Here is a 13,121-nt window from a genome sequence, read left to right as displayed (position 1 = left end):
TGTAGCATGCACGCAAAGAAGTGTTGCAGTAAATAATTTGAATCTCATTCTTATTGTGCATATCCCCTGAAATCACTAACTTCGCCTACCAATTCGTTTTGTCAGTAAACAGTCCCAGTGCAGTAAATCGTATAGCTCTTTGTTTACAGAAACTTTCTAGGTCTAGTGTTAGTTTTAGCAACAATGTATAATCTAAAATATTATAGTTAATATTTTTATAGGATTAAAAATGAAGAAAACAAAAACAACTTTTCGGCGGTAAAATCGCTTTAATTAAATGTCTGAAATTTTATAATTTAATGAAAATAAATTTGCCGATCGCATAAAAAAGAAAAACAAAATAGTATCACTTAGAAAGAATGAACGTCTATTATATTTTATTTTTTAGTTTAAATATCTAGGGTTCATCGATACTGAAAAGGTAAAAACGAACCGTGTTACATAAACCTTATTGGAAAGAAGAACAAAAAGAAAACCTACTTATACATTGTAGTAATAGTAGTACATAAAATGCGTAAACGGTAAATATTTACACTGCCCTGTATAAATTGAATACAGTTGTGCAATGAGTAATTAATTACACTACACTTATTAACTGAGGAAAACGAAAAATTGTTAAACAGTGTTGCATTCACTTACACATGTACAATTATAATGCGGGACCCAAAATGAACTAAAAATAATAATAACTTAACGCAATTTCGATTTACAGGTGGTTATCCCCGTTTCCAATTATTCTTTTTATTTTTAATTTTATTATCATTATTGTTAATAATTTATGCCGGTCTCATTTTTTTTTTTTAATTTTTTTTAGTCCATCATCATCTTTATATCGCCTTTTTCGCATTTGCGTGCAAATTGACGTTGTACACATCTCAACTTCTCACACAACTGCTTCTTGGAAAATGCTATTGTTATTATTAGTTAGGAAACAGGAAAGAAGGTCGCGCTCCGTTGGCTATTGGTTATGTCTGTTATTATTATTCGATGACCTCGGTCCTGGGCCGTTTCTATTTTGCCGCTGTCGATTACTATATCCGTTGTTATTCGCGTAAAACGGTTGTTGTTGATTCCCGCCAACAGCGCGCGGACGACCACCCCGTTGCTTTTGTACGTCATTCATTTGATGATCATGATGGTTCGCCTCATCCAAATTATTGGTTTGTTGAGGAACGGACGGCGAAAGTTGTTGAGGCGGTGGGGGTTGTTGTTGCTGCTGCTGCGCTTGTTGTTGTTGAGGAGGTATCGGCTGCGGATACGGTTGGAAATGTGGGGGCATTGGAATTGGAGGCGGCGGACCTTGCACATAACTTTGATTGGTAAATGTTTGACTTGGAATTTGTTCTGGTGGAGTGTCTAATTCTGAATCCTAAAATTAAAACAAACAACTTTAAATTATGTTATTAAATTAAAGATTTATAATTAAAACATACTAATAATTCATTCCAATTAAGGCTAAACTTAACACATCTGGTTATGTCTGTGCAAGATGAATCTTGTTTTATTTCAAAGTGCTAATATAATGTGCTTCAAATGAAATAAAAATTGTATTGAGTGAAGCTACACATTGACATACGGACAACTAAAGTACTAGTACCCAAAAAGTGCGGTGAGCCGGACTTGACTAACTTCAAAGTCTGTCCAAACAATCCGCTCAACAGTTTACCAACCTCACAGCGCAATATTCCAAAGATATCAGCAAATACTTGAAAGCAGTTAACAGTAAAGCTAACAACAACCTATGTCACGATGATTACCAGAAAATGATGGTGGCCACAAAATCAACCTAAGTGAGAACCTTGCCCAAGAAGTGCGTTAGGAAACGACCAAGTACCATAGAAAGCAACTGCGGCATCAAACAAACATCGTGACGAAAATTCCTCGTACCTAGTTTGGATTTTGTCCACAATAATTTACCACAACGCCCATACCCGTTATTAATACAGTAAAGCAGAAGACGTCTTTAAAGCGAACGACAAGGTGTCGAATTATCTATCTGCTTATCTCTTTTACATCTTCGCTCAATCTTGAAGAATAAACGTAATCGAAAGATATCTGAAAAAAGATTTACCGAAAAAGTACGCGTGACATGGAATGGTAACGACTCGTTATGGACTCCCGGACCTCGATACGTTAACATACGCATCTGTTGACATGAAAATGCTGTATACAGAAATAACATATCAAATAAATTATTGTAGTGCTTCTCCAGCCGCTGTAGTATATTTATGAAAAATTGCTTTTCTTATACATATAAGAAGAGACTAGAAGCAGTAGATAAATTCTAATTTAAACAATCATTATTACTAAGAATGGAACAATGGCAAGAGATACAAAACATAATACAAAAGCAAGTAATATACAGCCTGATTCAAGCGCCTTATTTTTTTTAGCCACACTATGTGTTAGATTTTATATTATATTGGTTAATTTATATTAGATTTGATAGATTTATATTATATTAGTTCGTTCATATTAGATTTATTTGTATCGCCTCATTTGTTTAGTCTGGATTTGAAGTGTCTTGAGTCGCAAGATTAGGGTTTTTTATCGCATTATTTATTGGGTTGAGTTAGGTGTGAGAATGCGTTGGGGTGTATATTTCGGTGTTTAAAGGGTTTTTAGTTATAACCTAAAATAAAGAAGGAGTCTGCGAGCTCAACTCGTATCAGTTATTCAGTCAGTCTTCGATTTAACACCCACCGAAACAGTACCCCTTCAATTCACGCGGAGCAAGGCTCCCTACGTAATTCTCGCTATATAACTAATCGCAATTTATATGTATTTAAGTTTAAGTGTAATTAATAATAAAGTTTATAGAAACGTAAAACAAAGATTTTGTTGTTAACCAGTGCCCACCACATAAAAATAAATAATCACTATGGTAAAATGTTAGGTTGCTTTTTGATGGGGAAAGAAATGAATTTTTAAGAAAAACAAAATACTATCGTAAAAAGAATGTTTTTAGGATCTCAATAATAAAAAAATTTTGGCATTCTATTTAAAAAAAAAAAGTTGACAGTCGCCATTTTGAAATAATTCGTCCAATTGAAAATATGATATCACCATCGTGTAGAAAATGTCCTAAAACATATTACTGCCAAATATTTTGCAAGTAGTACCCATAGTGTGGCTAAAAGCTGGACTACGGAAAGGGGGTTTATGTGCGAAAATATAATTTTATTTCTACGAAAAAAAAATCTAAAATTAAATTTTACATTTCTAATTTTTAAAGACACTAAACTTTCGATGCAAATAATTCAGCCGCGAAGATAGTTGCGAAGCTGAGGTTAAGTTTAATAAAAAGACCGCACTTTACACTATTAGAAGATTCAAAACTTCAAAATCGACCTCTTGACACCTAAACCCCCTTTCCATAGTCCAGGTCACATATACTATCAAATCAATAACAAAAGTGTAGGTAAAAAGTAAGTTCGTTAGATCCTCTCTGTTAGTTGTCGCGACGTACTTCGTGTTCACCTCCTTGCTGATTTCGTTCCTTATTGAAAGGTCTTTGTTTTTTTTTTATCAAATGGTATTCTTCAGTGTGTGACTGGTTCACATTACCAAGGACACAGCTAACAAATTGAAGAGGCTAGCCGCAATAAGAACACAAATTTCAATTATTTTCAGGCTCGAATGTATGTGTTTTAACAGTTCCTAGCGGACAACGATAATTAGTGGCCATTAACAACTAAAACCGGAATTAACCAAACGCTATCACTAGACCTAGAAAGATTCGGCGTTAGCGGCCTTGAGGGACGCACCGCTAAACTTTCATTTTATTACAACTACAACAAGTGAACACGGCCGACTTCCACATAAATACATCCGCGATACAATGGACGGTACGATACGATAAAGACGGACAATGTTTTTGAAATCGGCTAAGTTAGCAAGATTTAATTAATAAGTGGTGTGAATAGCAACCACCAATGAATGGTTGAAACAAGAATGCGCAGAGACCAAACATATCCAAAACCAACACGACACCTTCAAATTACACAAAATGTTAAAGGAAACATCTGGTGTTGCCAGAAAGAGCAAGAGGGGTATGCTAGTCGGCGAAGACAGATGGATAGTTTCCGACTCTCAAGAGAAAAACAAAGTTTGGCAAAAATATATTGAAAAACTATTCGGAAGCGAGCTCACAAAGATATCTGAAAACAACGAATGCATAACTAGTTCAAATTCCACTTTATGTAAAATATTTAACACAAATTATGATACTGGTTACTACCCTCAACAATGGCTACAACCTATCTTTATCCCACTACCTGAAGTAAATAGGTCCAGAACTTGTAAAAAATATCGACTCATCAGTCTTATGAACCATACTCTAAAAATATTCCTTAAAATAATTCATCAATGTATAAATTAAAAACGTGAAAGGGACACGGCTGATATCCAGTTTGGCTTCAGATAAGAAATAGGCACAATAGAGTTTCTTAAAAACAAAATCCGTTTTGGGCATCAGATTTCCTGGGATAAAATTCGACAATAATCTTTCCAATAGCATTCTGATCAGAATCCTGTTCAATCTTTACTCAGAAGTAGTATTGCGAGAAGCACTTGATGATGCTGAGATTGATATTAAAATTATGGATTTACAACATCCGATACACCAGTGACACAATCTTGATTGATGACAACTTGGAAGGGTTACAACGGTTAGTCAATGTAACCGTTGAATATAATAAAGAAGAAGAAAAAACAAATTGATGATAACAACAAAGAACCTGGCCGCATTCGAAAAGTAGACTAATTCAAATACCTGGCGACATAACCGTCTGAACATCAAACAACGAAATTAAAAATTGCGTAGAACCTAGATACCAAGAAGCTACTTATGCATCTCAAAAATTCACAATTTGCGACTATGATCTAAATTTGAGATTGAGGTTCGTGAAATGTTACGAATGTCGGTGCTTATACAAGTGTATCTGAATGACGTTCCCAAACTTCAGGGGGCGATTCTTTAGCAAATTTTAAGGGTATTTTCCAATATGAACTATAGCGACTTCGACTCCCCTGGACAGCTACGTCCCTCCAAAAATGGTGGAAAATTTTAGCTTCATTTTTTTTCTCAAGAACTATAAACAACAGGAAAATGAAATTTTTTGAATAAGTTTAGCTGATAATAGGGCACGTTTCTAGCTTATTTGTACTTTCAGTATTCCCTTCTAAGTTACTAAACGTAACCACCCCGTTCAAGTTATGCCTAGATTTTTTTTACAAAAATTATAAATACATTGGAAAAATTTCACTTAGATAGATAAAAATATTCCAAAACTTTTTTGTCTCTTTAATGTTCTTCGAAAATGTAATAATTTCCGAGAAAAAAATGAAATAAGCAAACACCAACTGTTAAGCTGTAGGGTTGTTAATCGAAAGTTGGAATGAATTTTTAATGAAAAAATCTTAATAGCCTTCGCAATTTTTTTCAGAAATAGTTATGACATTTAAATGTAAGTATATTTCTTACTATTATCATTGTTTTATTCAAAATTTTGAAACGTCGAGTGATGAGCGTAAATGCGATAGAACTTTATTTAAAAATTAATTTGTAAAATAACAACAATAGTAAGAAAAACACTGATATTTAAATGTCACAAATATTTCTGAAAAAAATTGGAAAGCCTATTAAGATTTTTCATTAAAAATTTATTCCAACTTTCGTGTACAGGGTGGTTCAAATTCGATGTCCGAATAGGCTAACTCGGAAACTATAAGAGTTAGAAAAAAAGTAGCTTACATGTCATGATCTCGTTTTTCGAGATACTGCTAATGCCGAAAACCTCATAGCGCTATCGTCTTTTGTTTTTCCCCTAGAGGCCAAAATTGGAAATATCGTAAAACCAGCAAGTGCAATTATCTTCGTTATTATTATAGGTGGAGTATTATAACTAAGACATTATATGGACACTTTTTTATAGAGGATTGGATGACGTAGTCAAAAAAATTTTTTCGGTTTTAGATTTTGAGATATCATCACAATTTTCGTTTTTTTAAATGGAAACAACCACTGATTATTCGCTTATTAAATTCGTTATTTTTTTCTGATTACAAAAATATAGGGTTCGACAGGTCTATTTCTTATTGTTTTAGAATAAAGCCAAAAATAAACTTTTTTTTAAATTTCCATCTAGTGTCATCGACGAAATTAAATTTACAGTTTCCTGTAAATTATGGTACTATAACTAAAAATTAAAAAAACAAATTTCTGATGTTTGAAACAAATAAATTTGTTGAACTATTTAATTTATATATGTTTTACACAAAAGTTGGAATAGATTGCATTATTTCACATTTTTTATTAATATTTAATATTATTACAGGATTTTTAAAGTGACACTTTTTGAATACAAACAAATGTTGCTATGTTTATTTGAATTCAAAAGAAAAATATATGAGCGCCATCTATCAATAATTTATTAAGTCATTTAATAATAATATTAAATATTAATAAAAAATGTGAAATAATGCAATCTATTCCAACTTTTGTGTAAAACATATATAAATTAAATAGTTCAACAAATTTATTTGTTTCAAACATCAGAAATTTGTTTTTTTAATTTTTAGTTATAGTACCATAATTTACAGGAAACTGTAAATTTAATTTCGTCGATGACACTAGATGGAAATTTAAAAAAAAGTTTATTTTTGGCTTTATTCTAAAACAATAAGAAATAGACCTGTCGAACCCTATATTTTTGTAATCAGAAAAAAATAACGAATTTAATAAGCGAATAATCAGTGGTTGTTTCCATTTAAAAAAACGAAAATTGTGATGATATCTCAAAATCTAAAACCGAAAAAATTTTTTTGACTACGTCATCCAATCCTCTATAAAAAAGTGTCCATATAATGTCTTAGTTATAATACTCCACCTATAATAATAACGAAGATAATTGCACTTGCTGGTTTTACGATATTTCCAATTTTGGCCTCTAGGGGAAAAACAAAAGACGATAGCGCTATGAGGTTTTCGGCATTAGCAGTTTCTCGAAAAACGAGATCATGACATGTAAGCTACTTTTTTTCTAACTCTTATAGTTTCCGAGTTAGCCTATTCGGACATCGAATTTGAACCACCCTGTATAAGTATACAAAAAAATAAAAAAAAAATAAAAATAATTAAGTAATTATTTTTTTTCTCAGAAACTATAAAATTTTCGAAAAACATCAGAGGAGCAAAAAAGTTTTAGAATATTTTCATCTTTCTAATAAACGAAATTTTTCGTAAATTAAATTCGTTCTTTAAACTAGTAACTTAAAAGGGAAGATTGAAAGTACAAATAGGCTGGAAACGTGCCCTACTATGGTTTTAGAGAAAAAAAAAATTTTTTGAAGGGGCGTAGTTCCCTAGGGGAATCGTAGTCGCTCACAGTTCATATAAGAAAGTACCCTTAAAATTTGCTAAAGAATCACCACCTGAAGTTTGGAAACGTCATTCAGATATACCTGTATATGAACATTAATTGCAATTATTATTAAACGTGTAAGTAACATATTATAAATGAAAGGAGGGATGGATATCTTTTAGACGTTAAAGACAGGACGGTTGCACTGACCTCTAACGGCTAACGAGAGACCTGAGTTCGATTCCTGGCGCTACTAATTTTTCCTGTCTTTAACGTGTAAAGGTATCCCTTATGGGATACCTTTAAAATTTGCTAAAGAATCACTGCCTGAAGTTTGGGAACGTCATTTAGATACACCTATATATTTTTATAGTATAAACCATTATGAAATGAATGAACAAAATGTTAATTAAATTAAATGAAAAAATCTCCAAATGTATAAACGCGTCGCCCTTAATAAGAGGTGAAATATTAATTTAATGAAAATAGTTTAAATATTGAAGGTTTAAATAGTAAAACTGAAAAGAATGAAATAGAAAAAACGTGTAGATAGATTATTAGCAACCTGCAAAAAAGTGAAGCTTCCATTTCCTAAGACATCGGAAAGTGGTCTTGGAGGTGGTTGTTGTGGTTGCTGTTGCGGTTGTTGGGGGGGCTGATGTTGCGGAGCGGCAGCATAATAAATAGGTTGTTGATCGGCCGGAATTACCGGCACCATCGGAGGTGGCTCAACCGGTTGCGGTGGTTGAACAGGCGTTAAAGGTTGAACTACGGGTGGCGGCGGTGGCGGCCGAGCCTCGATCGTAATCGAGTCAATCGATTCAATCATCTCATGGTTAATTATTTCCAACGAAGGGGTGGCTTCAACGACGCCTTCTTCAGTTTCAACATCAACAACTTCAACAAATTGTTCCTGCTAAAAATCAATTCAAATATTTACGAAATTTATTTATTATAAATTAATAACCTGGGATTGATCGAAATATCCGCTTTCGTGAATCTTCCCAATGATGTCTTTTATATGTCCGTAAGTGCTTCCAAAGATTTCCTTTGGTTTACCATCAACAACAGCAAGCAAATGTTCTGCAGCGCCTTGAATTTGGGTGCAAAATATTTGAGAATCACCCGGTTCATGCTTCGGAGTTACATTCGTATACAAATCGTCTAATAATCTATAAAAAAATTATATTAAATTTAAATAATAGGTAATTTACTTTCTTTGAAAATCAATTAGGTACTTCAAATCAGTCTCGCTGAGTTGTGCAGCACCATTCCTTCCATGTAGAAAATCGTCCCTAATATTTTCTTGTCCCATTTGAGTTAAGGCGTCCTGCACAAGAAGTACTTCACGCACTTTGGCCAATTCAGATTGACTTTTTGCCAAAGCATCTTTCCGCGCTTGCTTTTTCGCTTCCTTTTCAGAAACAAGCGCCAATCCAATAAATTGCTTGCATAAATCGCGAGCAAAATCCAGCGTTTGTACAACTTCGTCAAATTTCGCTATCGCCGTCTTTTGATCTTGATTCAGTTCCTTTCCAGAACTTTGTAGTTGTTTATATGATATTAATTTTGCCTAAAATAATTAAGTAATAAAAAATATTGCATTTATATTAAAGTAATTGGGCGAGTAACAGCGGCGAGGACAAACACTCAAACTTTCACAACCAAAATAAGAAAAATTAAAATTCACCTTTCGTTTCTCTAAATTTCGTATTTTATGTTCGATGGTGATGATGGCTTGTCGTAAGGGGTTTGTTGAATTGGGGCCAGTAACTGAGGGGTCGCCCACCACGACCGTAGCGTTGGTAGAACCCTCGCCGGCGATTTGCTGCTTGTCAATTTTGACGTTAGCCGCCGATGGCATTTTGGTTGTGTCCGCGGGGGCCGTTGCGGATTCGTAATAACGCGGTGCTTTACTGATTGTGGGGCCGAGCCGTGCGTCAACTTACGATTTGATTCTGAGCCTTCTGGAACGTTAACTTACGGTTATAATGACGGATCGAGACGCGGCACATCAAAAAAGCCGACACGACCGAACGGAAATGTCACCGGGTGACAACGTTTTTTGCCGAAAGTGGCGCTGATTGTACTTGCGAAAACGGAAATGATATTGTACCGCCAAATTTAAAATTATTACACCTAAATTTGATGAAATACTTTTAGTTTTAGATGAAATTTTAAATAATCGTTTTGTTTGTAGTGTGTAAATTAACAACAAATTATTTCGTATTAATTAAGTTTATTTTAAATAATTTCGCTCGAAACGTAAATTTCTTCTTTACCGGCCATTTTTATTCTTCAACTCTAAATTAAGTCTACATTACAATTGTTTTTATAAACTATTGTTTTACGTTATATGTAAAATTATATATATTGTGTTACATTATAATTATTACGAATTGAAATAAAATAAACAATATTTTGTGTCTAATTAATTTCGTTGATAACAGATGTCCAATATCTACTAATTCTACTTTACCGACTTTTATAACAACAAATAAAACAAAATAAAATTTCAATCCAATGATTAAACACAAATTTATTTAATGGCCTAGGGCCTCGTACTCTTAATATTCCTCGCCTGCAATAAACAACTTTCCAGACATGATTTAAATAACTGTATTTAGGTTATGTTCAAAAATTATTACACTAAACTTACGAGATTTCATTTATGTAGGCTTATTTAACGATTTCAATTAAAAAATCTCGATTAGTTTTCGAGAGATAATTGTGCAAAGTTGCATTTAAATTCAAAGAACTTTAAAATAAAAAATTAAAAGGTTTTTTAAATCCAACTACATATTGTGTACATATGTTTGATTGTTAGATATGATATATTAATTTAAAAAAATGGTACCTCAAGAACGAATTGAGATATCTACATAAAATAAAAAATATGTGAATACAAATTTGATGAAGATTTAATGCACCATAAATAATTCTGCTCCTGTTTTCCATAATCATCGTTGTTATAGCTTTTAAATCCAAGTCTGCATGTTTGATTGTTATGAAATTCAAATTTTATAAAATCGTAGCTCAAAAACGAATTGAGATATCATCATGAAATAGTAAACTTTTAAAGCAAATATACTGTATATTTAATCTGCCATAAACATTTCTTATTTTTCATAATTATCGTTGTTATGATTATTTAAATCCAAGTCTGCATGTTTGACGTTATTGATATAAAATACAAATTTTTAGAACATCGTATCTCGTAAACGAATTGAAATATCATCAAGATATTAAAAACATTTTAAGGCGAATTTGATTGATGTACTCGATAAAAGATTTAATCCAACACTGTATGTTCGATTATAGAAGATTTCTGTAAGACATGATTTCTCAGGTAGGCATGATATTAAGCCAATCTACATACATACATTGATTTTTTTGTTATTGTTTGACATGTTATTGTTCTAAAATAATTATAAAATAACGTAATATAAGAAAATTTTATTACCAAGTAATTTTATAAAAACTTACTTATACGAATAACAATATTTGGCAAGGTACATCATGTAACGCTACAACAAATAAAAACAATAATTTAAATCTAATTTAAAAACATTATCTAAAGCTTCATTTATATCGCCTAATAAGTCTTTGTTGTTGATGAATTTGGTCGTTAATTTGCACTTTGGTAGCTTGTTTCATTCGTTTCTCAGCAATTTCGTGCAATTTATCCAAAGCTGGTTTAGCGTTTTTTAAGAAATTCTCGAATGCTTGAAGGGTATCCATTGGAAGCTAAAATAAATTCAGTGTGATTACTTAAAATTGAAATAAAGAAAAATGTACATTCAAAATGTTATTCATAATCGCCGTATTTGACTCTGTATGTCGTTTTCCTCGATTTTCTTCATCGCCCATTCTTAATCCAAATTCATAATTGCCATTATTTATTTCATAATTAATTTCACCGAGAGCTTTTGGTCCTTCAATAAGCCCAACCATTTGTAACGCTTGAGTTGTAATCGCGGTACAAACCAAAATATACACGAATTTATCTAATATAGTAATTAACATCTTAAAAAAAAACGCCGTCAAAAATTAATTATAAAAAAATTATTTAAATAATAATTTATTACCTTACTCATTTCTTGTATCAAATTATAACTGTACTTGTTCGTGCAGATTACTTAAAGGTTTTCTTCTTCGAGAATAAACCGCTATTGAATTATTCCGATTTTTGACGACGACTGTTGAAGAAATTTTCCCTTGGCCTTTCTCCGCGCGCTTATCATCGTACTTTCACTACGTGTGGCGTCGTTCGGTCTCTTTACGGGGAGAAACCGTTTGTTATTGTCGAGCCAGCAGCAAGTTCACCGAACGAGTTTATTGTTATAAACGATTTCGAGCGAATTCTTTTTTGCTTAATTGTTAACTGAATGAAAACTCATTGTTTTTATAAATCGCGTTCGGAATTCGTTAATAATAAGGCGATAAACTTTTTTTCTATAACTGAATGATTTATAAAAGAAAGTGAAGTGAAAGGAAAGGAAGAGTTGCTAATTGTTAACGTAAATAAAAATTTTACGGCTGTGTTTGAATTTTTTAAATAAGAGTTATGTAAATCGGGTTTATAATTTTAGATAAGATAGCCTAACAAATAAATGTGATTTTGTAGAAATTGTTCAAAATGTGCGGAATATTAAGAATAGAACGATACCGTGTTCAGCTCAATATTTATACATGAGTTATACACCTGGAACTTGCAGGTGAAGATCATTTTCCTAAGATCTGAATAAGCAGATTCAATTTATTCTAAATCACACAAAAATTATAGAAAAAGTTTGATAAAAATTACTAACTTCAAATAGAATATGAACCAAGCGAATTTAAAGATTTAGAAACAGTCGAAAACACTTGGATCAAAACTATCGAACATGAAATGATAAAAAAATTACAACAACAACATCCAGAAATTATTCACGACGAACGAATTCCCTAGGTTTTCACTCAGCAGTAAAAAAATTATTAGTTTTACAAGATGTTAATGGTAACACTAGGGAATGGGAGCATGTTATAAAAAACTTTAACAACAAAAGTTGCAACAAACTTTATTCCTAATAATTTTGCTCTCTTGTATATTTGCTTAAATATTCGATAATTTATTCCTTTTTTAAGTTATTAATAGTAATACTCGGGAGTCTACAAGAAAACTTTTAGAACAAAAGTTGTAGCCAATTTTATTGTTTTCTTTTCCTGTTGCAATTTGATGAATTTCGTTGTTTTACAAGTTATTAATGGTAACATTGGGATATCAGAGCGTATTACAAAAAGACTTTTAGAAAGATGTAGCAAATTTCATTCTTAACAATATTGTTCTCTTGCACTTTTGCCTTCAGATGCATAAATAATATAGATATCGAGAAACTTTGTGTCTACCTAATATAACCGAAATAATGACAGAGATGTATTGAAAAAATCGTATCATCGGGATTTATAGGAATAAAGGAATTATTTTTGGTACGTTAAAACTGCGTTAAATTTGCTATAAAATGGCTTTTATTACGTCTCGATATCTTAATTACTGTTTGAGATATGAGTTTTTTAAACTTGGTGATTACAACTTGAACGTATCAAAAATAACGTAGGAATGAATTAAAACAATCATAAGCTAAAAAAAAAGAATAATTCAAGATTAGGAGTCTGTCTTAAAAATCGATTATTTTTTTTTTATCGATAGGAAATGAGTCAAAAGAGGCGTTAATGATAGATACCCATGCACAAAATAAAAAGTTATTTTCACTAAAC

The 13,121-nt window shown here is 32.0% G+C and overlaps 2 protein-coding genes across 4 annotated transcripts; both read right to left on the bottom strand.

The window, feature by feature from the left end:
- Positions 1–734: 734 nt before the first annotated feature.
- On the bottom strand, positions 735–9,424 carry LOC111429366 (caprin family member). Of its 2 annotated transcripts, none has more exons than XM_023065257.2 (5): positions 9,055–9,424; positions 8,603–8,937; positions 8,332–8,536; positions 7,930–8,280; positions 735–1,369 (listed from the first exon to the last, which is right to left on the bottom strand). In XM_023065257.2, the coding sequence occupies exons 1-5, from the start codon at positions 9,226–9,228 to the stop codon at positions 959–961; spliced, it is 1,476 nt and encodes a 491-aa protein (XP_022921025.2). In that variant the 5' UTR covers positions 9,229–9,424; the 3' UTR covers positions 735–958. The 2 variants fall into 2 exon arrangements, with proteins under 2 accessions (XP_022921025.2, XP_022921026.2); XM_023065258.2 differs by having other exon boundaries at positions 7,930–8,277.
- Positions 9,425–10,204: 780 nt separating this feature from the next.
- LOC111429370 (uncharacterized) lies at positions 10,205–11,760 on the bottom strand. 2 transcript variants are annotated; one of them, XR_011642057.1, is made up of 4 exons: positions 11,453–11,760; positions 11,163–11,390; positions 10,851–11,111; positions 10,205–10,783 (listed from the first exon to the last, which is right to left on the bottom strand). XR_011642057.1 is itself a non-coding variant. In XM_023065263.2 (3 exons), the coding sequence occupies exons 1-3, from the start codon at positions 11,459–11,461 to the stop codon at positions 10,947–10,949; spliced, it is 402 nt and encodes a 133-aa protein (XP_022921031.1). In that variant the 5' UTR covers positions 11,462–11,760; the 3' UTR covers positions 10,806–10,946. The 2 variants fall into 2 exon arrangements, 1 of the variants encoding a protein (XP_022921031.1); XM_023065263.2 differs by lacking the exon at positions 10,205–10,783 and having other exon boundaries at positions 10,806–11,111.
- Between the last annotated feature and the right edge of the window lie 1,361 nt (positions 11,761–13,121).

This window comes from Onthophagus taurus, chromosome 11 (assembly GCF_036711975.1).
Source record: "Onthophagus taurus isolate NC chromosome 11, IU_Otau_3.0, whole genome shotgun sequence".
NCBI classification, from domain to species: Eukaryota; Metazoa; Arthropoda; class Insecta; order Coleoptera; family Scarabaeidae; genus Onthophagus; species Onthophagus taurus.
This window is presented reverse-complemented; position numbering and strand designations above follow the sequence as displayed.